The sequence below is a fragment of the Nothobranchius furzeri genome, chromosome 15, assembly GCF_043380555.1.
Source record: "Nothobranchius furzeri strain GRZ-AD chromosome 15, NfurGRZ-RIMD1, whole genome shotgun sequence".
NCBI lineage: Eukaryota > Metazoa > Chordata > Actinopteri > Cyprinodontiformes > Nothobranchiidae > Nothobranchius > Nothobranchius furzeri.
The window spans coordinates 28923622-28949150 of NC_091755.1; the positions used below are offsets into that span (position 1 = coordinate 28923622).

Genomic DNA, 25529 nt, shown 5'->3' on the forward strand with positions numbered 1-25529 from the left:
AAATTGAAACTACAGGTGTGCACATAATCAAACACCTTTATTTTCTGGTCCACATCCATAATTCAAGAGTCTTTAAAAAAATCAAGACAACACTGTAGGTTCTTGAATCTTATTTGTACTGTGCACATGGAGCAATACAAAGTTATAAATCACAGAATGAAAGTCCAAAATACTGAAAATTTAAATGTTAAAAAAGGATGACACACAAACTAGGAACCCTAGTCTTCATCAGACAGCTGAAGGTCTTCGACCACATCCTCTTCTCCCTCTGCCAACTTTATCAGAGCAGCAGAGGAAAGAGGCTGAGGGGTCTTGGAGGCCTCTTCATCCTCACCACCATCATCATCATCACCTGGAACACAAACAGAAAAGGCACCTGAGCATCACACTGAGGTTTTATATAAGCTATTAACTCAATTAATGCATACTTAGATTATTGACAATGTTTGACATATATTTGATTATTTTAATGACATAAATATACTATTCAAATTTTGAAACAACACACTGAAATGACACAATATTTAATTTTTGATTATATTCTAAATCATGAAGCTGCAGCAGATTATTCTCCTTTAGCCGTTTATAACAATGGGATTAATCTGAATGAGTTCAAGGGATTAAAGCAAAAAAATGTGCTAGAATTGTGATTTTTTTTCAAATCTTAATTTTAAAAAGCACTTAAGTCACATGATTTCTTAATTTTTGTTAATGCTGTATTGCTTCTTACAGTTAGAAAACTAACATTCATGTCACTGTTGCTCCAGAATACCGAGTAGGATAATCTTATTGCTGCTTATTTTTAAATGCTTTAAAATTAAGGTGAAAACAAAGATGTGCTTTTACAGAACAGATATGAGGAAAACAAAGATTTTAGAACCCATCAAAAAGATCTTCCTTGTGCTTAAATCCTCTTTAAAATAGTTACAATTTGATTTTACTTTTAATAAGTTACTTAACCATCGATATTCACTCACATTAATGACTCCATGACTACTTCTCATCCTTACACAAAGTGAATAAAAACAAGAAAATCAAAGGAAGCTTAGATCATTCTAATTCTGACCTGAGTCTCCTCCCTCCTCCTCTTCGTCATTGCTCAGGTCAGACAGATCTTCCAGATCATCATCATCATCTGATGCTTCATTGCTCTTCTTACCTGAGAGGAAAACAGTGAAAAACATCAAACCACACAGATTTTTGTCTAGCGTTTCTCTCCTCAGATGTTTCCAAGTTTGTGTCGGTGACGTCTGAGGACTTTGGAGACACAGATATGTGGGCCAGGTATCAGAGGCTGCTGGAAGTGTCTATTTCCTCCTGAGATGGAACTGAGAGTCGATTACAGGCGCCGCTGCTGCTGCACAAACACCCATGACAGTTTACTACCGGCAATTTCAGACATCTTCTGCTCACGGCCTAAATATAGCAAATGAAGATAGCAGACAGGTTCCAGAGCTACTCTGATCAGTGTGTGTGTGTGTGTAGAGAAGTTTGGAGTTTGTCTGAACTTGTGTTGTGCTATCCTCACAGAAGAGTGTGTATGTGTGTGTTGTATAGCCAAAGGGACAACTGGGGTCCACGGGCTTTGAAGTTGAGACGTGATGAGAGGCTGACGGCGTGATGGAGAGAGGCAAAGCAAAGCTACTTCCTCAGCGTGTAACACACACACACACACACCACCTATTAAAGCATCAGGTACTTCTCCCATCTGAATTTAAAACAACACGCTCTTGCCATCTTTCACTCTTTGTAGCTCATATGGTGAAAGCAGATTTCAGTAGTGCCTCTGAGGTTGCCCCCAAATGACCTGGATGAGTTATTACCACCACACACCGACACATGCACACTCTGACACACACACCAGTCTAAATCATCAGCCCCCTCCTCCTATTCCCCCTCTTTCCGGGAGTGTGTGAGACCACAAACAGCTCTGGTGAGCTGCCCAAAAGCTTTTGGCTCTTTGAGATTGGATGACGAGATGGTAGCTGTGCACTGAAATGTGTTTGCGTGTGTGTGAGGACACGTGGGGGCAACTAGTTGAAGCTCACAAAACCAGAAAGAGAAAAAAACATGGCAGAGAGGAGTGGGAGCGGCCACCTCTGGCTGTTCCAGTGGGCTGGTTTGAATTAGGAACCCCCGCTGGGATCCAAGCCTGTACTTCCTGTTTGGCGATGGGGTTCAGAGTGTGTGTGTGTGTGTGTGTGCACTAGTGGTGGCGGAAAGACAAACGAAAGAGGAGGAGGTTGGGGGAGCCGCTTGCCGGCAGCGGCCCATCCGTTTGTGGGGACTCTCCCTACAATGAAGTCCAGCTGCATTACAAATAAAAATTCCCGCTGTTTACTCTTTCCTTCTGTGACCTTGCGGAGGGTTTTTTCTGCTCGGAGCACGTCCGAGTGGAAAGCTGTGAAGGAGAGGTAACAGCTGTTTGTGACCTGCGGACGACCTCGACTGGACAAATCACACGAGGGTTAAAATGATGAGCCGTCTCTTTTGGTGGGGAGCAAACCAAACTGATGAACGAAGGATTTTGTTCTAATTTCCACAGAAGCAGGGTGGATGTTTTTAGTAGCCATGCTACAGGTGATCTGCCACATGGAGCCAAATCTTCACTGCAGTGAGAAAAATCAGTCAACTATCTTCACCTTTTCACTTGACTTTGGTCTTGTTGTGGCAACATACAGCCCCCTAGAGGCCAAGATGTGTATTGTCTTACAGAGCTCATCCACAAACTGCCTTATTTTTGGGTAACTTTCCGAGTCTGACTAAAAACTTTATGCGAGGTATCTTACTTTTGATTTTGAGTCCTGTGTCCTCTTCATCTGAATCGCTGTCAGACTGAAACAGACCCTTGAATTCCTTCTTGTCCTGCTCCTTCTTCTCTTGGATCTTCCTCCGTTTGATCTCAGGGAGGTCCAAATCTTCCATCTTGACAGAAAAACAACAACACAAACGATCTTTAATGGCCTCTGTGAAGATCATAATATAATAATCCTGCCAGTAAAATGCCCCTCTATGCAGCATGAGTGATTAATGCAACTCTAATTGTTGTGAGTAGCAGTACCATTCATGGAGAACGCCAGAAGCGAGCCATGATGACTGAGGCGTTTTAGTTAGATAATTACCCTTTCTTTGCCAGAGATCTCCAGCTGGATCTCCTTCTCCCGCAGCTTCTTCCACTGGCTGTAGTATCTGGTAAGGGGAGTCCCCTCCTGCTGGAGCTGCTTCTCCCAGGCCGCCTGACAGAAAACACAGATGGAGAAAGTGTAGACAATCACCAACATGACTGCATATCGAAGAGTTATCTCGAGTCTTAAACCTTTGAGCAGGTTCAGCAGATCCAAAAATAATCTAAATCATTGCTGCTTTCAATCACGTCTCCACATAAACCAGAAACAAAGTGATGAGAGTCAGAGGAAGCCTGAAAGAGGAGATCTTCTCCATCTCTTAAAGGTCTGCGTGGGTATTATTGATCAGGACAAATCACATTATCTGACCAACAAATTCAATAAAACTAACAGAATGGAGCTTTCTGCACCTGCTGGCGTCACACATTTACCACAATTTGCTGTGCAGCTGTTGAGATGAGTGGCATCAACGTGTTCAGTGTTGGGTCAAACAAATGCAACTGTTTTCACTGAGATGAAAATGGAACCAGGGCTTAATTATTCAGGCAGTTTGGGTGACACATGAGTGGAGCTCTGGAGGCCAGAGGGGGGGGGGGGGGGGGTGGCCTTTCCACAGGACTGTCCACTCTCCTCCGCCTGTAGTGACACCTCTACCGCTACCATGACACCAGGGAGTCGATGCCATGGCGACAGCCTCCACTGAGAAGTGAGCTGAGGCGATAGGTGCTGGCGTGGTGCCAGTCTTACTGCGGCGAGTCTGTACACACTTCCACAAGTACGAGCACGCATGCCTAGAACGATTCTTTCACTACCCTGTCTTTAAAAGTGAATGCTATTGTGCCATGACCCATTTAAATTACATCTTTACGCACGTCAGTAAAAATTCAAGCACTTTCACAAACTTTGAAAACCGCAAATCTAAATTCAAGCAACGATTCACGCACCCATGGACTTTGACCAACTGATCCAACTTAAACTCAAACTGGCTTAAACGTAACAAAACCCTGAGAGGAGCCTGGCTCAGGGTTGGCTCCAAAAGAAAAACAAATAAAACATAACAGTCAAATATTTTTAGGACCCTGTAGCTTGACCTCTCTGTTGCGCTTTTGGAGAACTCTCAAATTAAATAGCCTCATTTTCAGCCTCTGAAGCAACTCCACATGTGAAATAAAGCCATTTGAAGGTTAAATCTAGTATTTTCATGGTAGATTACTGACAGGTTAAAATGGCAGTAGAATATGTACTTTACTCAGCGTTGGCAAAGTCAAACCACATTCCTGTTGTATCACATCTAAAACAAGTCACTAAAACCTCTGGAGTGTGGTGACTTTGACCTCAAAACAAGGATAAAATCATCAGATTTGTGTAGCTGAGTTACATCAAAACATAAAATCTGCCACAATATTTCCACATACAGTAAAGTGATCTTCTGATGTGAGATTATCCGAGTTCTGTTTGAACCTCTTCAGATAATTAATCTTGTGTTTTATTCTGAACACTTGCCGAATGTGCCAAATGAGTAGAACAGGTGGCAAGCAGTTAAAGTAAACCAATAAGACGCAATGCAGAAAATTCGAGTGCATTTACTAACCTTGGTGTAACCAAGACACTTGAATAACTGCGTTATGATTGACAAAAACAATGACTGTTACATAACCCACACTGGAACAGAACTCTGGTGCATTTGAGCCGACACCATAAAAGCATCTGCCATCATCAGCTTTTAGATAGGTTCATCTAATATTTGCAAGAAATTAAAACTCTTCAGATACGAGGTACAAACCATTCAGGTGTCATCAATCTGTTGGAAACACGAATCAACTTTCCATCATTAAGCTACGGGACATCAATTATTTTGATACATTTTGCATGTGATCGGACACAAATTCAAGTGTATAAATCACTAAACCTCTGCTTTCTTAAGCTAAGCTAAAACATGATAACTTCTTTTTTCGTTGTGTCGGTTATCATAAATGTGAGGAGGGTTCCCAGAATGACGTTTACCACTTCTGTCTGGAAAAAACATGAAAGAAAAAACAAAGTAAAAAGTTCATTCTCTGTCATAAAAAAGGACAGATATTTATGTACAAAACCTTCCGTTTGGGGTCAAACGTACTAAGCGTACTCCAGGTGAGAATTTGAAGAAGACATCAAAGCAAGACGAATTAAAGATTTTGGGGTCTGTGCTTGCCGTATAACTCAGAGTTGATGTTTGATGGAGATAAACATTTTAGTTTTTTTCTTTTTCTTTCAACTGGAAGTGTGACACAATTTCTCCATCCAAACTGATTGGGTAAAAATTCTCCAGCGCTAAGAAGTCCAAAGCAAAATGCTCCAGTTTAGGTTTTTAGGATTTTTTTAAGTTATTAGTAGATTCAGACTCAGATTTCTCAATTCAAGTTTATTTATATAGCACCAAATCACGACAAGAGTCATCTCAAGGCACTTCACATAGTAAACATTCCAATTCAGGTCAGTTCATTAAGCCAATCTGAAAAAATGTTTCCTATATAAGGAACCCAGCAAATTGCATCAAGTCACTGACTAGTGTCAGTGACTTTACAGCAATCCTCATACTAAGCAAGCATATAGCAACAGTGGAGAGGAAAACTCCCTTTTAACAGGAAGAAACCTCCAGAGAATCCTGGCTCAGTATAAGCAGCCATCCTCCACGACTCACTGGGGATCGAGAAGACAGAGCAGCTCAACGAGCATCAAAAAGTGACTTTTGATCATTTACTCCCCTGAAAGTCATTGTTACAGTTTAGATTCACAATGTGTGATGTGAGAGATATATACGTGTGACTGGGTCTTTCTGACAAAGGTCATGTCTGACTCAGCTGATACCTGATTAATAAAATGCAATGCTAGTCTACAAGGAGTTTTCCAGGAGCTCTGGTTTGTCTGTGTCTACTTAGACTGTGATAATTATATGTTGATTTCTGTTTAAATTAATCCTAGAGTCAGACCATTCCAGCCCCTCCCACACTCACCACAGCAGCAGCATCAGCCACTCCGAAGGCGGCCTTCTGTCTTCGTCCTGTGATGAAGCTGCTGTTCTCCTGTACCTTCTCCAACAGCTGGCGCATCGGCTTGGAGTAATTGCCCACTTTGCATTCCTTCAGGAAAGCTTTCAGCTGCAGGGACATGCAGAAGTGGCATGAACTAAATAGACCGAGTGGCTCACAGATCCTTAACTATCCAGGACATAAACTATGTTAGTCATGTTTACTTTCACAGCTTTTCCATGTTTGTCCTGAATTGTGCTGCACAGGCGCAGATATAAGCCAGCTTTACCTGAATAACGGTGGGCAGCGCGAGCTCCGGGAAGCCGATGGAGCAGGCCTGAGTGTGGAAGTACTCCAGCATCAAGTCGTACAGCTGGTCAATCAGACCATCCTGAAGTGAAACAAAGCAGCAATATTTACAATTAACATCAGAATACCATAAATTCTCTATTGTTCAAGTAAACTCAGGTTTAAAGACTGAAACAAATTATGAACATCTGGACTAGACAGTTATGAAATACAGGATTTAGGCTTTGAATCGTTTCTATAAATTTGTTCGTAACCGCAGCATCTCTGCTCATAGATCAAGTACAGATTATATAATATCAGCTAGTAAAGAGGAACAAAAAGTTACTAAAAAGATAAGTTACATAGTTAAAATACCAAAGCTCACTTATGAGGTCCCACAGGTTGAAACCAATGTGAGTCCAGCTGGTGTTTAGTGCAGATACAAATGTCTCTAGCACACATGGACTGTCCTGTTTTCAGGTCCAGTCAGCCAGGGCTGTTTGGAGTTTTAATGGCAGCTGCTAAGGTGATGACAGAGCGAACGGTCCCAACGAGTGAAACGGGGGATAATCCCAGAGAGCCGCGCTGCAATCCTCTTGGCTGCTGCACAGAGCTTGGCGACTCAGGAGCAGTTTTAGAGCCCTGACGAGGGTCTGTCAACGCTGCCCTCAATCCCCTTACTCCCACACGCAAGCTAAGCGAAGCGGTCATCTAATCGGCCGCTCCATCTCTGAGCAACAAAGGCACAAACACCTTCTCAGCTGGTCATGCTTTACCTTGTAGGCTTTTTCCATCAGATTGACTTTGTTCAGCTTCAGGATGACTGCAAAGTTGATTGGTTTCTTACTCATTCTGCCTGGTTTCTTGTTGAAATCCACTTGCTGGAAAATCTGAAAAAAAAAAGAAAAAAAAAAAGAAAAAGATAAAGAAAGATAAACAAAAATAAAAGTGAAAATACTAACTGTAATCTTTATGGTTCAAAGAAATTAATAGCGAACCAAACATTGCTCATTATTAATATTTTAATTACTGTTTGAAAGAAATGAGCTATTTGGTCTTTTAATAAAGAAATAATGATAACAAAAGTCGATCTGATGGTAAATAAATGTCCAGTTGAAGCAATGAACAAGAAGTTGCTTTAGCTTATTAACTACAACAAAATGTTTGCGAATCTTTGTGTGAAATTGTGTTTTAATCATATTAAAAATGTGACAATTGACATTCAACACGTCTCGTCTGAAAACTGTGGCGTTCTTGAGACAACACATTTTTATCTCCGTGAAAGTACATTCTAGTCGATGTGTGGGCTATTTGTCCACAAGCTTCAAGCTTTCACATCTGCCCACAGTGTGCAAGTGAAATTCTGTTCTGTATTTGCGTATCAAGCTATTTCTGCCTCCTTGTATCTGTGTGTGTGTGTGTGTGTGTGTGTGTGTGTGTGTGTGTGGTCGCTAATGTTCTGTGCGCGCACAGCAGAGCAACGCTCCTGGCCGGTGCTGTCTGTACAAACATAGGATGTGGTGGCGGTCTGCGGGGGAGCCAGGGGGAAGTGGGAAGGAATGGGCCAACCCTGGTGCGATAGCACACACACAGAGAGCAACACACACACACACACCCAGAGAGAGAGAGCTACTGAAGCAGGAAGCTCCGAATCATAAACCCCCCTCGGAGATACGAGAACACACATGGGCACACACATGCGGGAGGAAAAGGAGGGGTGCTTCTGCTGCTCTAATTAAAACAGTAGCAGTGCACCTCAGCCTGCCTTTAACAAGAGAGGAACAGTAAGGGAGAAAAAAGAGGAAGTGATGTGCGTCACAAATAAACACAGCTTGCTGCTGGGGGTGCTTTGAGAGTGCATGTGTCGGAGGGGGAGAGGGCCATAGGCAGAAAGGATGTGGTCTGCACAACGTGTTAGGACCAGAGTACAAACCACAACCGTGCCTTTGTTGCTTTGGTCAAACTGCTGCACGCGCGTGCACACACACACACACACACACACACACACACACACACACACACACACACACACACACACACACACACACACACACACACACACACACACACACACACACACACACACACACACACACACACACACACACACACACCACTGACCACTCCCTGTGTGCCAAGCTCATTGCTGTCAAGAGCCGCCCTCCTCCAGAAAACCACAACAAAGCCTCACGGCATGTGCACACCCTCGCACACACTCATCCACAAGACACACAAGCAAACATAACCACGTGATTAACACCTGACCTAGCGAAGATGTTGTCAGTTGGTGACCTGGGATTGGTCTGATAACAAAAGGGGGCTCTCTCGCAGAGCTACTCCTCGATATGTTTCCTCCTCAGCTCCTTCGGTTGTAGCCGTTGAGACCAAAATGCATTTCACACGCCACTGATGTCTTTCCACAGCAAACCACCAGCGGAACATTTCATCACATCAACCTCTTCATTGTTTCCACTCGGGGCAAAGACAGCCAACAAACTGATTCTCTTTTAAAACTCTTTGGGGCTTCTGCTTGTGTTCTGATGTAAACAACTTCAGTTTAGGCTTCTGGAAACTTGACTCAACTCTGTTGACTCTGTGCAATCCCATAAGACCTGGGTGGTGTTTTCTGGAGATGACGTGGGGTCTTACCTCCAAGAGGAAAGGCAGAACAGGCACAAAGGTGTTGGTGCTGCTAGAGAGCAGGGTGAGGGCTCTGCAACAGTGCATCCTAAGAGGGTAATACCTGGCTGTAGGCACCAGTCTGCAAGCACAAACAGCGGGAAATGTCTCCCTCTAGTGTTGGTAAAACACACAGCAACATAACTAGTATGTTGATTAAAAACGGCAAAGTCTGAGAAGAAGCAACAGATTAAATAACAGCAGAATTAAATTATAAATTAAAAATAGAACTTTCAATAACAAAACAAAACAAAACTATTGATGCCATATTTGTCTGAAAATACCACATTCAGTAAGTCATTACGGTTCGTAGAGCACCGGGTTACCAGACTCAGCTCAGAGAACTTTTATCCAGCTTCTCCAACCTTATTTGCACCTGAATTAAAATTGTGCTGCATTCGCAGTGCCCCGCATGATGGAAGTTACAGTTTTGCTCATTATTCACGAATTCTAATTCGTTCATTAAAGAACGATCCAACATTTTACACTTTCTGCAGGAAATCAGACCTCTGTGTTGTCTGTTTTGATTTCTTTCCATTTTTCCTAATAGTTGAACACTGGAAATTCTAATTTCCCATTTGTCACTGAACACACCAACAGTAATAAAATCTGTCTGCTGTTATAAAACCAAACATCAGTAAACTGCAGCCAATTTAATCAACATTCAGTAAAATTAGGGGAGGTGTTTTGGGCATGTCCTGCAGCAGGTCATCTCTGGGGTCAACCCAGGACATGCTGGACAGATTATGTCTCCAGGCTGGACAGAAAACACCTTGGGGATCTACAGGGGTAGCTAGTGGAAGTTGTTGAGGGAGGTTTGATCCTCTATGCTGGGTCTGCCACCCCCACAATCTGGAGCCTGATAAGTGGAGGGAAATGCACGGGCTATTTAACAACTAAAGCACAAAAACTTGGGCTGGACTCGTTAACATCATGTGTTATAATTCTATTCTGAAATGTAGGAAATTGGTCACTTAGTTATATTTAAAACTAAAAAGAAATCACTGCCAGCTAGTTTACAAAAGTTTAGTGTTTTAAGACCAAACAATAAAAATAATAGGAAGAACTACAATTTCCAAAGTACCATTCTACATACCACCTTAAAGTAAATGTGTATCTCAGGGTTTGGAGTAAAACTGTGGAACAATTTAAAGGAGGAGAAAAAAAAGCTCAACTGTAAAACATTTTGGACAGAAAAAATAATAAATTCTTATGTTTTCTGAGTTTAAAACAAAAGGTTGATATGGTTTGCCTCTTAGACTAAGTAAATTTAATGTTTACGACCATGAAATTTATTTTGTATTCATTGAGAAAGATGAGGACCTTCATTAGACTTTTCTTCTTCCTGCTCCTTTTTCACTTTTGTACAGTTAAGAATTAAGTTTGTGAAATGAGATTTAAAACCAGACTTTTCCGTACCAGACAAACAACACTTAATACGGCAAGACAGGATTATCTGGATGCCTAAAAAAATGACCAATTATTATCAATTTGAACAAATTTTCAGCAAATTTGAACAAAGCAATATTAAATAGATAAGTATCTCACTTGATGGTGCCGATTATGACTTGGCAGAGTGGATAGATGAGAGGCTGGAGAACATCACTGGGGTACAGCGTGCTGAGGACTCGACACCACAGATACAGACAGTGAATATACTGCCAGTTATACACCGACTGGTAGGTTTCCTAAAGTAAAAAAATGTACCAATGACAAAAACAAGTCAAAAACATTTACATTTGAGTGGTTAAATATTTTTAAATATTAGAGACGAGCTCTTTTAATGGTAGGTGAATTTAGTGGTTATGCTCAGCTTGATTGAACTGCAGTTCTGTGAAAACTCATCCAGTCAACCAACCTTCTTCTTCATGGTCATGGCGTTTCTGAGGTGAATGGCCAGCTGCCGGATGTAGATGAAGGCGTGTTGATAGGTGGCCTGTGTGTCCAAGGAGTACACCTCTGTTAGAGTTCTCTGCATGAAGTTAATCATGGGAAGGGCGTTGGGAGATGTGAACTTGCAGTTTTGCACATAGGAAATGTACATTTGCTGCAAAGGAAAAAAAAAAGCAAGATGTTAAATTGGCATATACATTTCAAGTTATTGAGTAACTTCTTATTTTCCTCTGCTTACTTTTAAAACAGAGTTGAGATAAGTTTCCTGTTTGTGTCTGCAGATTTTGCTGAGGGCCAAAAAGGCAAGAACCCGACCGGTTTCCTCCCCTGTGCTCCACTGCTTCAGTAGTTGCTAAACGCAAACATATGAAGTTTTAAAAAAGTAATTAGTTGTTTATAACGAACTCATTCAGCTTTTTGAATGAATATCGGATTTTTTTTCCTGACTCAGAATTCACGTCTTACCTTGAGAAGGTGACGACACTGTTTGGGCAGACAGAGGTAATAAGGGATGAGCTGGTTGACGTGCCGCAGGACCGCTGTGATGACTGTTGTTTCTGTTAGACAGGATAAAAGCTACAAAAAAATAAAAATAAAAGAGATTGCAGACAGAAAACTGATTACATTTTTTTCATTTCACAAATCTGATGAAGGAATATCAATAAACTTGTTACTCTCTAGTCTCTTAGATAAGAAACATTTCTAGTCAGAGATGCTGCAGAGCTTGACGAAAGCAAAGCGCCATGTAAAAAACATAAAAACCAACCTGAACTACTCCACCGAGATACATCTTAACATCATTCTGATTCCTCTGCCATTTTGGGCTAGAGGAAGGGAACACCACTCTGAGGACAAAACAGATAAAACTTTTAATTTATGGGCTGAACAGCTTGTCCAGAGCTGCTCTGAAGCCACCAGCAGGACATGAGATCAGCAGAGAGAGCTGTTGCTTCCATACTTTTTCTGATCTTTGTCTGACTTCAGGTTGAGCATCCTCTGCAGGGCCACATAAATATCTTTGATACAGAACAGGACCAATGCGTTGAACACTGTGGAAAAAGGACAGAAATATTATAGAGGCTTAACATAATTTATAACATCTAAAACATCAGCTGACACAAAATGAGCCAGGTGTTTCATTTTTAATATAGTGTAGCAATGAGCAGGCAAACTTTGTGCAAACAACCGTGAAATGGACATTATTTCCTAATATGCAAAAGGTCACACGTGGCAGAAAAAAAGAGAAATGTATGTTCGGTTTGTGCGGTTGATCTTTCAAGCATTTCTTTTTCCAAGTTTAGCTGCCAACAGTTACAATGCCTCATCTCTGAAGAGAAGCTCAGCTCTGCCAAACACACCAGGAGTGAGCTCAGCTTTTTTTCACCCTTGCTGTGATTACTGTTATACCGAAACTCATCTGCAAATTGCTCCAATTACTGATGGCTGATATTGATTCACTGCTACAAATTCCTGAGTCACAAATGGAACACAAACATCTTTACCCATGTTAGCAGAATGGAAACAGGCCACTAGCTGTACTAGCTTGCTTTGGGTCAAAATCCAGAATGATTAAACATCACTAAAATTATAAAATAAACCAAGAACTATTCACTTTAAATGTAATTTTACAGCAACTGAAATGATGTAAGTTATTCAAAAAGCTAGGTGAAGACCTACCTGAACTGTCAGCCACTTTATACCGACACTGACCCCCGCCCTCACCCTTCGTTGTGGCGACAGCAGCCTTAAAGGCCTGTGTGACATCTCTAAAGAGACGAGGCGAGGTATCTTTCTTCATCTCAGCCTTCCAGGCCTCAATCATCTTTTCTGTGACTTTGATAGTGTCTGCTGCTTTCTTGGACTTATTTGACCCTTTCTGGCCCTCCTCATCTTCTTCGTCGTCATCATCACCTGAGTTGGCATCCTTACAAGAAAAATATACCAGTGTGAACATCTTTTTAAACAGGCCTCATCATAGCTACTTTCATTCATCTCTGACCCACCTCCAATGCAGATGGTAGCTTATGGTACTTTTTCTCCTCCTCATCCTCAGAACTGTCAGTGTCATCAAAATTCAGCAGCGACTGGTCGTTCTCTTGCAGAAACTTGTAGAACTCTGGATCTTTGTTCTTTAAGCGGGACAGTTGCTCCTTGTGCTGTGAGGCTTTGCCCTTCTCATTTCTACACGACATGATGATATGAGACACAAATCAACTTTTGGAGGATTTGCTAAATACAGAGTTCACAATTTTCTCGTCACAACAGGCTCACATTTTAGAGTTGACGTCTTTCTTTTTGATCTTTTTAGGAGTGTCTTCTTCAGAAACATCATCATTAGGAGACTCAAAACCTGACAACAGGAACTCGTCCATGCTGAGGTCCTCCAGCTTTCTGTAAGATGGAAAGTGAATCAAGAGGGCTACTTACTGGTACACGTGTGTAAGCAACATGTGTAAGCAACGTGTTTGAAAGTGTGTTGAAACACTGCTATTGCAAAGCTATCTATACGTCCAGTGGTCAATTAGCTGAACGTGTCTTGGACAACACACAAGAACGAAACTTTGACTTAAACACTGGCAAAGTTAGCATGCTCTCTCTCTCTCTGCTAACGTTGTAGGAAGCTAACTACAAATTCACCGCGGGGTAACCTTTATTCTAAACACACAAATCTCATTACTTGTGTTGAAAAACCATAACAACAACGTGGGAAAATACTAATTACATTAACATATGGTACACAATACGAAAAACTTTAAACATACCTTTTCTGTTTCGCTGCCATGCTGTAACCACGACGTGCCGCTAAACAACAATACCCACAATCCTCTGGTGCAGACTGTAAGAATTGGTTTTATGTTTCAATGCTTTACTTCCATCATGGGTAGGTCAACTTGTAATTCAAAAGTACCAGAACTAGCCACGGGACATATTATTTTGTAAGACAACAATAACCCATACATTAGCTTATCTTGCTGTGATGACATCTGAGATGTAAATTATACTATAAACATTTACCAAAAGCGTTCACACCAACCTAAAATTTTTACAGCCAAAGATCCGCATACAACAGTGAACAGTGTTTTGATGCCGCACGTGAGATTTAAACTCAATAATTAGATGCGTTCACGAGGCGCAAAAACTGAGAAACCGAAGAGGAACCGTTTTGATTTTCCTCCTTTATCAGTCATTTTACACAACCACAATCCTGGGAAAGCTTACAAACCGGAAGAAATCTCTGCAGTTACATCGACAGCGACGCAGGCCGCGGGTGAGGGCTGTTCTCCGGCCGGCCAGGCTGCTTCTTGTCAAACCTAGCTAACATTACCTAAGCTTGCTAGCTTACGCACAAAAATATACTTAAACAACCATGTGGTAAAATTTAACGCTTCAACATTAGATGTATGTACATGAATTAATTTATTTACCAGCTACATATTTTGAAAACATATTTTTATTTCAACGCTGTTGATAAGTTGCTTGGCGTATGTTTGATTTTCTTGTCTGGGTAAACCGAAACACATTTAGTTGGAAAAATTATAACAAACCCCGCCTTTCACGGGTGCATGGAAGTCCTTATCAAACACACTTCCGTATTCTGACCAAACAAAAGGTGGCTTTTAAGGCCGTTTGTGTCATGTTGGTCATTAAGCAAACTTTTCTCATAATGAAAAAAGCAACGTGTGAATATTGAATTAAACTTATTACTTCTTTTTCTTTCTGCGGCATCAGATTTTAGCTATCTGGTCATCGTACGTATTTGTATCTTCGGCCAAATTTAGCTCCACCTTAACAAAATCGATGTCAGGTTTTATGCTTTTTTTCATTGACGTCAATACATGCAGCACAAAACAGAAGCTCCCTTCATTATTCCTTTGCTGTAGTCAGAATATGAACAAGCAGTCTGCCGATGGTGCCGATTTTAAGACGCTCTGAATGAGACAGCTTTTGATTTCTTTTCTATCATTTCGAGGAGAACACAGTGTCCAAGGATAACCGCAACAGAGCCAGCCGGTAAATTAATTCTTTGCTGCTGCAGCTGATAGGTGCTGTTATTTAAAGGGGTACTGGGGTTTCATCACAACATGCAAGGGATGTGATTTCCACATATTAGCAATTCTGTATAACAAAACATCCGCTTGATTGCTTAAATACTAAGAGCCCGTGAGAAGATGCCAGCCAGGTTTTTGAAGCAGAGACAAGAAAAGAGACATTTGATTTGTTTTAATTTATAGTAATCATGCTGTCACAATGTCTCAATCTCTTTTATGCCAGTGTCATCTTGCTGCATTATTCTATGAAGCATAAGAGGAGATTGCTCTCTTACGGTTGGGGTGTTTAGTGATCTTTTGTGTGTTTTGGAAAACAGGACCTGGAGCTGGTCGCTAGGCAGCTGTGATGACATTTGAGATGTTCAGTAGGACAGTGTATGGTTAAACAGGCCAACCAGATCATTGATGTAAACTTTACATTAATCTAAACCTTTAGTGTGTTGTTGGATATGCACCAATTTAACAGATAAGAATGTGATGCCATAACATAGTTGTACTCACTTGAATGACAAGCCACATGTTGTCAGGTGCATTTGTGATAACCTGGTGTTTACATTTGATCATATCTGTGTATTTGTTTGTCAAATGACTTGACTGGACTTTTTCCAGCTCATCATCATTGGAGATACAATGAACAAATGGGGGATGTAGGCAGGAAGTGGTTTATCTGCTTTCGGGTTCCTATCAGTGATGGGTTGCACCTCTGTATTTGTGATACAGTTGTGTTTGTTTAAACCTCCCACTGTCCTAATGGGTGTGACCCCATGAGGAAAGTTGACCATTGAGCAGGGTTGATGGTTTATCCCTTGGGTCCACGTGGCAGGGATGAAGAGTGAGCACCACCTCACCCCTGCCACGTGGACCTCAAGGGATAAACCATCAACCCCGCTCAATGGTCAACTTTCCTCGCGGGGTCACCCATAAAGACAGTGGGAGGGTTAAGGAATACTCTTAGGTAAGACACCAAACTCTGATGTTTTTCTAAAGTTTGTTTCTGCAGCAGCATTACATTCGTTATGTTTCATTAAAAATACAGTAGTGAGTTTATTTTCTTTATTTCTTAATCCAAGTGTTTGCAGAAGACCTTCTAAGATGCTTCACAATACCGATCCCATGTATAGTAATTCTGCTGTAAGTCGGTTGTAATAATTTGTATTTAACATTTGAGTAGATGAATAACCAGCATTGATTAAATTTACACTTTTGGACTCTTAACTGTCAAAGCCAGATTTAATCACATCAGACACTGAAATACTGTTGTCAGCATTTTGCATTGTAGTCAGACCTACCATGCTGGTCAGCCCTCCTGTCAGAGCTGACACGATGAGTACTCTGACTATGACCAAAGGTATGATGATGGGTCAGGACTTCTGTCAAATCAGCTGCATTTGTGCCAACGATGCTTAATTAATAACACGATAATATTTTATTAGAATGAAGCGTTCTAATTCATCGTTGTCTTCCCGTTCCAGTTGCCCAGTGTGGGGGCCGGACACAAGCCCGCGACCGCAACATCAGGCATCATGAATGAGGGCGGCATGCAGCTACTCAACCGCGATGGTCACAGCATCTCACACAACTCCAAGCGCCACTACCACGATTCTTTTGTCTCCATGAACAGGATGCGACAGCGCGGCCTGTTGTGTGACATTGTGCTTCATGTCTCCAACAAAGAAATCAAGGCTCACAAAGTGGTGCTGGCCTCCTGCAGCCCCTACTTTCATGCTATGTTTACTAGTAAGTCACCCAGCTCATATATAAATGTGATGAAGATCAATAGGATTTGTGGCTCAGATTAAGATGTGGCATGTGCACTTTCCCCTTTTAACCTCCTCACTTCTTCACTCCGTAGTACTGTCTGAAGTACAGGTGGGCAGACACGTTGTGCGTGTCTTTGATTTCTCCCTGACAACAGCCTGTGGGAAGAAAGGGTGTTACCAGACAGTTGTTTACCTAGAGAATTGACTATTAGACTTCCTCCCATCTGACCCACCACTGATTTGCCAGAAAAGTCTCAACAGATGTTTTCACGTTCCTGGTAGTAGATTAGCGTTGTTGATGCAGAACTCCCTTGCACAATTCTGTTAGAACCAGGATGGGGAGATAGTTTAAATGTAAGAATTAGAATTCTAAACTCTGATTAAACAACTCATTAAATAGATGAGCTGTGTTGATAGCTGTCGATATTTGCAGATGTTGTGTGTGTGACTTTTATTTTGTTTGGTTATGCAGATGAGATGTCTGAGAGTCGGCAGACCCACGTGACCCTGCACGACATTGACCCTCAGGCTTTGGAGCAGTTGGTCCAATACGCCTACACAGCAGAGATTGTAGTTGGGGAAGGTAATGTGCAGGTAGGGTGGAATATTTTGCATTTATTAATTAGCATTCAGGCAAATACAAAAACAGACTTAATGCATCTCTGCCTATGATTGCTTTTTCCAGACATTGCTTCCAGCAGCGAGTTTACTGCAGCTCAATGGTGTGAGGGATGCATGTTGCAAGTTCCTCCTCAGTCAGCTGGACCCTTCCAACTGCCTGGGCATTCGGGGCTTTGCAGACACACACTCCTGCAGCGATCTGCTCAAGTCGGCACACAAGTATGTGCTGCAGCACTTTGTGGAGGTTTCCAAGACGGAGGAGTTCATGCTGCTGCCACTGAAACAGGTAGGAGTGATGCTGTGTGACAGTGAGACATAACAATAGTGATAAATCTGGGTCTGTCTCACTGGTTTTTGCTTACCATCAGCTTGAGAGTAACTGTTCAGGCGCTTCTTTTACTTGGTTTGCAGTTGATCTTGTGTGTGAGATGGAATTACTAAACCCATTTTAAAAACTTGATGTTTGCTATATTTTCCTCCACGTTTAAATCATTCAGCAATAACTATTGTCTATTTTATCTCAAACGTCATCTAAACCAAAGTGTCCCCCCTCATTTTTGGGCCCGGTGGCTGCAGCCGCTGCTGTTCCAGTGCTGTAAGTAGTAATTAAGCAAAGCCGGTAACATTTTCCCAGCTGCTCTGCTGTTTATAGAGCAAACAACAGCATTTATCCTCTAACATATCAACTAGGGTTTCAGTTTTGGCTCAAACACGTTGCTGTTATCCGTTTCATCTAGGGGTTTTGAGGGAATTGAGCTTAGATTTATCTTACATTTGTTGGATCTGTGTATTCATTCCTAGAGTGCCTGAAGCTCACCAGTTTAAAATTCTTGTTGCTAATTTGTCTGTCAAATTAGCAACAGCCGTCAGAACAGACGAACAGTTCATGCTGCACAAACACCTAATGGAGCCTAGTTGCATTTTATCTTCAGTAGAAATTCAAGATAATTTAGCCTTGAGAATCTTTTAAATCATCTTTTTCTTTCCATTTCATATTAAGCTCATATTGTGCATTTTTATTTTAAGGAAAAAAATTATGATTTAATTTCTTTGAATTTTGACTCGAGTGGAAACGGAAAATGCAATAATAATAATGTATGTTTGCCCCCAGTTATATTTGTATGTTACTTTGTCCATTGATGCTTTTTGAATCTTTTTTTAGTAGCATTATTTTATATAAAATTACAGAAATAATTTCCTGTTTTGTCTTAGGCTTGGCTTTCCTTTTATCTGTGAATAAAAAAGGAACAAAAATTGTTTTTTTTAAATAAATATTTGAGTTTTTTATTTTTACAGATGAACACAAGTAAAAAAGTAACAAAAACCAGCTGCCGTTTCCATTTTTATTTTCTCAACTATTGTTTTCATGGAGCAGCTTTGTGAGTGTCTGGGTTACGTCCCTTAAAACGGCAGCAATAACTTATTTAGACAGGTTAAAAATATACATTTTCCTTCAATTCTGTTCAGCATTCTACCCCATTGTTTTAGCAGCTGTTCTGAGTCCGTCATAAATCTGCACCAGATCTGAATTTATGTTCTGGCTGCTTTGGAAAAGCTCACAGCGCTGTGAAATATGCCCCGTATTCCTCTTCATCTTGTATGAGGGAAGTGGAGAGGCGTGACGGGATTGTGACTAGTCAGCTTGGTGGATGTTTCACTGATTCGGTTTGACACGCGTGGCATTTTGAAGCACGATGGCTGCATCTCAGTTACTGTGTAGCGTATAAAGACATGGACGTGTGAAGGTTTAATCACACATGCATCCTACAGCTGAAGGATCGTTCTCAAACCACAATCAGATCTCCTTCATGGTTCCTGTAAGCACAAATGAACTCTTAATTCATTTGATGCAGACGTAACTGTGACTGCAGGGTGGGGCAGCAGCAGCGTCTGTCTGTGTGATGGAGGATTAGTGGAGGCTGTGGTCCTCTGAGGATGCTAAGTGTTGCCTTGATGTGGCCAGACAAGATGACCGCGGCAGCAGGTGGCAGCTCAGTTCCATTCCAGCCTCGCCAGCTTAGGGTTGATCTGGGATCAGTGCCAGACAGCCACTCAGGCTGCTGCTCTTGTTTTGCCACAGATAAACACAAGTACTCATAGATATAAAACACAGGCTCTTATGTGTGTGCAAGTTTGACTTTATTAAGACTGGACTGATTGAATCAGAGTACTGAGATGCAAGAGCTCAGCAGAAATGAGCTGCATCATATCGTGACATATTTGGGAAGGAAATTTTTAACTGTTTTTCCACATTTATACTATAGATGTTTTTCTGCTAAATCATGATGTAAATGTGTCCATCCAGGTCCTAGACTTGATCTCCAGTGATAATCTGAACGTGCCGTCTGAAGAGGAAGTGTACCGAGCTGTGTTGAGCTGGGTGAAACATGACATAGATGGACGCAGACAACATGTACCTTGGGTAATTCTCTTCTCACTTGTCAGGATTTCTCGTTTTGCATCATTATTATCTGTTTAACAGTGTAAAACTGACCCTAAATCACCCTTACTTTCTCCACTCCAACCAATCAGCTGATGAAGTGCGTCCGGCTGCCGCTGCTGAGGCGAGACTTTCTGATGAGCAATGTTGATACAGAGCTGCTGGTTCGTCACCACTCCGAGTGCAAGGATCTGCTGATTGAGGCCCTCAAGTACCACCTTATGCCCGAGCAGAGGGGAGTCCTGAGCAACAGCCGCACGCGCCCACGACGCTGTGAGGGTGCCAGCCCTGTGCTCTTTGCCGTTGGTCAGTGTGCCCCTGAAGGTACCCATTAGGGTACACTTGAAACACGCATCATGTGTCTAACTGAATGTAAACATTTGAACTTTGTATGTAAGTTTGTAAAGTTTGTGCAATGTTAATCGTTTGCTTTAGGCGGTGGAAGCCTGTTTGCCATCCATGGGGACTGTGAGGCGTACGACACCCGGACAGATCGCTGGCACATGGTAGCATCCATGTCTACAAGGCGCGCTAGGGTTGGCGTGGCGGCCATTGGAAACAGACTCTATGCTGTTGGAGGGTAAGTGAACATGCTAACAATTTTTGTTATGCCGTCTAATTCCTAACCAGTTAACAGCTTCCCTCATAGATTTAAAGTTTTACTTTATCACAACTGCCGCTGATGCAGAGAGAATTCAACCATCACGACTCCTCCGTCCAAACATTTCTTTTTCCACATTTCACTTAAGATACGATGGCACTTCTGACCTTGCAACCGTGGAGTCTTATGATCCTATCACTAATGCCTGGCAACCAGAGGTTTCCATGGGAACAAGACGGAGCTGTTTGGGTGTAGCTGTTCTGCATGGGCTGCTGTATGCTGCTGGAGGTTATGATGGTGCTTCCTGCCTCAACAGGTACACACGAACCTACAGTTGGCGATGGTTACTGGGCCCCTTAAAAGACGGATTTGCCTCTTTTTTTTATTCATCTTTCAGTGCGGAGCGTTACGACCCTCTGACCAGCACGTGGACATCCATTGCTGCCATGAGCACCCGAAGGCGATATGTACGAGTAGCAACTCTAGGTAGGAATTTGCCTAGAATAAATATTATTGATGCATGTTTGCATTTTTTTCCCGCTTCACCATTTGTACTTTATTAGAATTTGAGTGGGAGTTTCCACCTTGGTATGTGTCTGGTTTTTATATTCTCTGTGTTCACTCCTCTTTCCCTCCAGATGGCAGCTTGTACGCGGTGGGAGGTTATGACAGCTCCTCACACCTGGCAACCGTAGAGAAATATGACCCTCAGGTAAATTTCTACTGAAATCATCATTAAAGTGTTATGTTTGTTTTTCCATTTAATCTTCCTGAAAAGAAGTCCTATATCAAGAGCAGAATCCTGCAGAATAAGCACGTCAGTAATGTGTGGTATTTGATTTGATGTACAGAGTAACACGTGGACAGCCATCGCCAACATGCTGAGCCGACGCAGCAGCGCGGGGGTAGCAGTACTGGACGGCATGCTGTATGTTGCAGGAGGTAATGATGGCACCAGCTGTCTGAACTCAGTGGAGCGATTCAACCCAAAGACCAACACCTGGGAAGGAGTCGCCCCCATGAACATACGCAGGTCAGCCAGCAGCCAGAGCTCCTATTAGCACAAACGCGAGTGGCAACTTCAGGTCAGGTGACTTTAAAGGTGTGGAACACTGAAAAAGCATTTTTAAATAATTATTTCTGATTATAATATGTCACTCTGAGATTGACACGCTGATTGAACACAAACTTCTCTCCTACACCTATCTCTTGCATTAGCTTCTGGTAGAAAATAGACGGTGAGACTCTAGGATTTAAAAAGCTTGACCGCTCTACGTCACACTGACACCTAACATTCATAGGCTCACCCATCTTGACTCGCAACGGGGAAGGCTGTTGTTGGTTTAGCATCCAGGAAACGGCAGAGAATGTCTCGACTAGAAGAAGCTAACTGTTAGCATTAGCAATTCAGATCAAAACAAGTTCTTATCTGAATCTGGTGCCCTTGAGCCCGTGAGGCTGAAGAGATTACTCCCCCTTGTGGAATGCTGCCGTCGCCATGGTAACTTTCTCCCTATCCCAGCCTGGGCGGGACTGCGACCGGTGAAGGCCGTTGAATCGTTTCCAGGAGTCACTGTGCTCTCTAAACCCAAATACCTCCTTCCCCTGTCCAAACGGAGGTGAGGAGCACTGCTTATCGCAGCTGCATGCACTGATGTGAGGAGAGTCCCCAACCCTACCTCCCCACCTAGTGGACACTTGGGTTGTGTAATGTCTGAAGTCTGTTGCATTTCTGTCTGAGGTGATTTTTGCATATCAAAGCTGCCCTCCCTGTGGAGGGTAACTCTGTAGTGCCTTTTTTTCCTCCACCTGACCCAATCCTCATGTAAACCCTCTGATCTCTATTAAGGTAGCGCGACTCGGGTTGCGAATGACCACAGTCACCAATTCTTGTCATGTGTCTATGCCTATGTATGTATGTCTGATCTCAGAATTGTGTGTACTGAAACTCTAATTTCCCTCTGGGATTAATAAAGTATCTTTGAATTGAATTCCACCACACAGCAGAACTCCAGGTTTGTGTTGTTTTGGGAGATAAAAACATCACCGTTACAAGTCAGTGGCAGAGTCGCGTTGCTGTTATCCAATTTGAGGTGAGATGTCCAAATATCAGGAAATAACTCTCCAAATCCTTCTGTATGAAGCTCAGCTGTTATGTGGCTCACTTCTAGTTCCTGAAAAGAGTGCACCAGTGTTTTCTTTCCCCAGAGTGCGACTTACTAAGGCATTCATTCCTACTAGACCACTGCAAATGCACTGATTACATGAGTGTTCGACACCTTTAAAAGCACACATGATTGGAGGAGAAGTGACTCCTACCTGTTGGTAGTTTTTGTCATTACAATGGAGGAGATTTTGAAAAAGGTTAATCCTTTCTTTTTTTAAGATAGACACTGAGACCCGAGAGACAAAAAGAGAAAATATGAGAGAGGAGATGACCAATAACTTGAGATGCCAGCAGAGACTTTAATTACACGAGACACACCTCAGCCAGCTGCACCATCAGGATGACCCAGTTCTGCTCCTGCATTAGCAGAACTTCCACTGGCAGCAAAGGCATGCTGAAAAAGTGTTGGCTTGTAAAATATCCTGCTTTAATCTTTATTTTGGTGTTTCCTGAAAATTGTGGCACCTTGCAGACGGCCAGTTGCACTAATTTTTCATCCTGTTAATTAAATAAATTTATATCACTGCAAACTTCTCCTTTATCACTAGCTTAGTAAAAATGTACTGCATCACTTGTTAAGTGTGAGAAAACAGTGAGAAAGATTTTTCTATGCTAATAAAAGGACATAGTGATTATTTGTTTTTTTTGTTGAGAAATAAATGCTTTTTTAGGGTCCTATTTTAAAGTCTGTGAAAGAACTTGATCTCTTTGGAAGGTTGTCTGGATGAAACTTTTCAAAGATAGACCTTGCTGCAATTATTTTGCTCTGTGCCAGACTGAAGTGAAGGAGTTGAGGCTTTTCAGAGTATTTTTTAACTCTCAAAACAATCTAAATGCATAAACATCAAATGTCTTCATATCAGACGAAAGCTGAAACCCGCCTTACGGGTGACAGGACAGACATGCATGCAGACATTTACAGGATTGTGTTGTGCAGCATTTGCATCATGGAAGGAGATTTGGAGACACGACGGTCTAATAGCAGTCTTTGCAGTCACATCGGTGAATTCTTTCCCCACACAAACACGGAGGCTCACACAGTCGCTTTTGAGGAGAGCGAGTCAGTATAACGTAGGAGCAGGAAAACCTGATAACGCTTGACTGTGCAGCTCCATAAATAACTCATGGGTGGCTTTGAGGGCTTTTCTTATTCAGCTGCTGAAAGGCTTCATTTACAGCATCCACAACATCAAATTGATTACAGATCTGTCTCTACTTAGGTCACATGTGCCAGCAATAAATATTACAGAGATAGCCTCAACATAGTGATGTTCATGAGTGTAGATACCAAATAAAATATGCAGATAATGTGTATTACATTACACATGAACCCTGTTAAAGTTTAATAAAATTAAGGATCCAGACAGTTCATGTGGACTGTAAATAATGTTGTGTTATTTTTCTTCTCCTCTCTCCAGGAGCACTCATGATTTGGTGGCTATGGATGGGTGGTTGTATGCTGTGGGAGGCAACGATGGCAGCTCCAGTCTTAACTCCATTGAAAAGTACAGCCCACGCAGCAACAAATGGGTGGCGGCCTCCTGCATGTTCACACGGCGCAGCAGCGTGGGCGTAGCGGTGCTGGAGCTCCTGAACTTCCCACCACCTTCCTCACCCACCCTCTCGGTTTCCTCCACCAGCCTTTGACACGGGGTCACCGTTTACCTGAGCTCAGCCTCTGCTGCTACAGCCCAGACCAGCTCTGGGAAGAGGCGCAACTGCTCGGTTTGAGGTGTGGAGGAGGACGAACCCCGCGGAGTAGGCAGGTAAATGTACAGAAGGGAGGGAAACGGGAAGGCTGAGATTGGCCTCGATAGTGCACTTCAGAGTTAGGAATAAAAAAAACATTGCTGGATCTGAGTGTTTTTTAAAAGTTTATTTAAATATTTTAAGATCTTCATTTGCAGATTTACTGTTTTATCTTATTTTATTTTATCAGCTAACCGGGAAGATGATTCTTTAAAAATTCACTAGAAGAAGAAATAAATAAATTACCTTCACAAACGATCATAAAGTTATAAAATCAACAAACTAAAAGTCAGTTATTTGCACAACATTTATTTAAAGAGTTATCTTTTGGTCTCATTCTGGTTAATTCTGAACTGAACTGGTTCTGGTCCGGATGGGTCCACTGTACACCAACTTCCATTCCCTTCTATACTTGCTTATGGAAATAGTTCTGTGAACATTTTGTGCCCACCACGATAAGTGTTTGACACACACGTGGTGAACTGTTGCAGGCATCGGGTAATTCTGTAATGTGTTGTAATTGTTTTTGGTCAGATGTTGTAGTTCTCTGCAAGGCTTTACTTTATAATCAGGTGTTTATTTTATTTTTTGCAATAATTTGTTTAAAAGAACAAAACCATGAATGATTTAATGTTTGGAGTGTAGAGTTTTAGTGACTTTCCCATGCATGTTTACACATCAGCGCTGGCTCCCTAAACAAGACGAGACATGTTGTAGTGCTGCTATGCTGCAGTAGGTGGCAGTAGCGATTCACGCTCCTCACAGCAGAAAAGCATGGACACCAACGAGATGAGCTCTTAGAGCTGTACATAAGTTAAGCTTTTTATATGAAACAAAGAATTAAGATCTATATGTATTTATAAAATCTAATATATTCTGTTTTAAAGATGCTTATTGAAAAGAACAGAATCCCAGCAATGCCTATTTAAGAGTGTTTTGATATATTTATTTAGAAGCGTGGCGTGCATCTCGTTAGTGGAAAGGACAAAAAGAATGTTTTAGCTTGAGAGACATTTGTGTGCATTTGGAGTTTAGGAAGACTGCATGCTGCATAGTTATATGCAGCATTTCATTTGCATTTCTCATTGTTTCTTCACTGCCGTGAGCATGATCACATGACACTGTACCTAAAAGTAGGTCTTGTATCTG

General features: G+C 41.9%; 2 protein-coding genes across 5 annotated transcripts; one reads left to right on the forward strand and one right to left on the reverse strand.

Annotated features, from left to right (window-relative positions):
- Window positions 1–18: 18 nt before the first annotated feature.
- Window positions 19–14328, reverse strand: noc2l (NOC2-like nucleolar associated transcriptional repressor). The gene is made up of 19 exons (XM_015967678.3): window positions 14217–14328; window positions 13756–13829; window positions 13265–13384; window positions 12997–13174; window positions 12671–12917; window positions 11952–12042; window positions 11760–11838; window positions 11459–11569; window positions 11232–11345; window positions 10959–11147; window positions 10649–10788; window positions 9071–9182; window positions 7198–7311; window positions 6423–6524; window positions 6119–6262; window positions 3123–3236; window positions 2790–2925; window positions 1067–1159; window positions 19–352 (listed from the first exon to the last, which is right to left on the reverse strand). The coding sequence occupies exons 2-19, from the start codon at window positions 13773–13775 to the stop codon at window positions 219–221; spliced, it is 2238 nt and encodes a 745-aa protein (XP_015823164.3). The 5' UTR covers window positions 13776–13829; window positions 14217–14328; the 3' UTR covers window positions 19–218.
- On the forward strand, window positions 14097–24420 carry klhl17 (kelch-like family member 17). Of its 4 annotated transcripts, none has more exons than XM_070545145.1 (12): window positions 14097–14261; window positions 16515–16779; window positions 17275–17396; window positions 17488–17709; window positions 19729–19845; window positions 19956–20169; window positions 20299–20443; window positions 20613–20780; window positions 20862–20950; window positions 21103–21176; window positions 21316–21497; window positions 24050–24420. In XM_070545145.1, the coding sequence occupies exons 2-12, from the start codon at window positions 16566–16568 to the stop codon at window positions 24276–24278; spliced, it is 1776 nt and encodes a 591-aa protein (XP_070401246.1). In that variant the 5' UTR covers window positions 14097–14261; window positions 16515–16565; the 3' UTR covers window positions 24279–24420. The 4 variants fall into 4 exon arrangements, with proteins under 4 accessions (XP_070401246.1, XP_015823168.1, XP_015823167.1 ...); XM_015967682.3 differs by having other exon boundaries at window positions 14126–14261; window positions 19956–20187; XM_015967681.3 differs by lacking the exon at window positions 14097–14261 and adding an exon at window positions 14864–15004 and having other exon boundaries at window positions 19956–20187.
- Window positions 24421–25529: the final 1109 nt, after the last annotated feature.

Coding starts and splice junctions, on each gene's coding strand:
- noc2l (XM_015967678.3), bottom strand. CDS start 13,775: ATGGCAGCGAAACAGAAAAG. Junction 11,570..11,759: donor ATCTCGGTGGAGTAGTTCAG/GTTGGTTTTTAT, acceptor ATTTTTTTGTAG/CTTTTATCCTGTCTAACAGA. Junction 2,926..3,122: donor AGATCTCTGGCAAAGAAAGG/GTAATTATCTAA, acceptor TTTTCTGTCAAG/ATGGAAGATTTGGACCTCCC.
- klhl17 (XM_015967682.3), top strand. CDS start 16,566: ATGAATGAGGGCGGCATGCAGCTACTCAACCGCGATGGTCACAGCATC. Junction 16,780..17,274: donor CTTTCATGCTATGTTTACTA/GTAAGTCACCCA, acceptor TTGGTTATGCAG/ATGAGATGTCTGAGAGTCGG. Junction 20,188..20,298: donor TGGTCAGTGTGCCCCTGAAG/GTACCCATTAGG, acceptor CGTTTGCTTTAG/GCGGTGGAAGCCTGTTTGCC.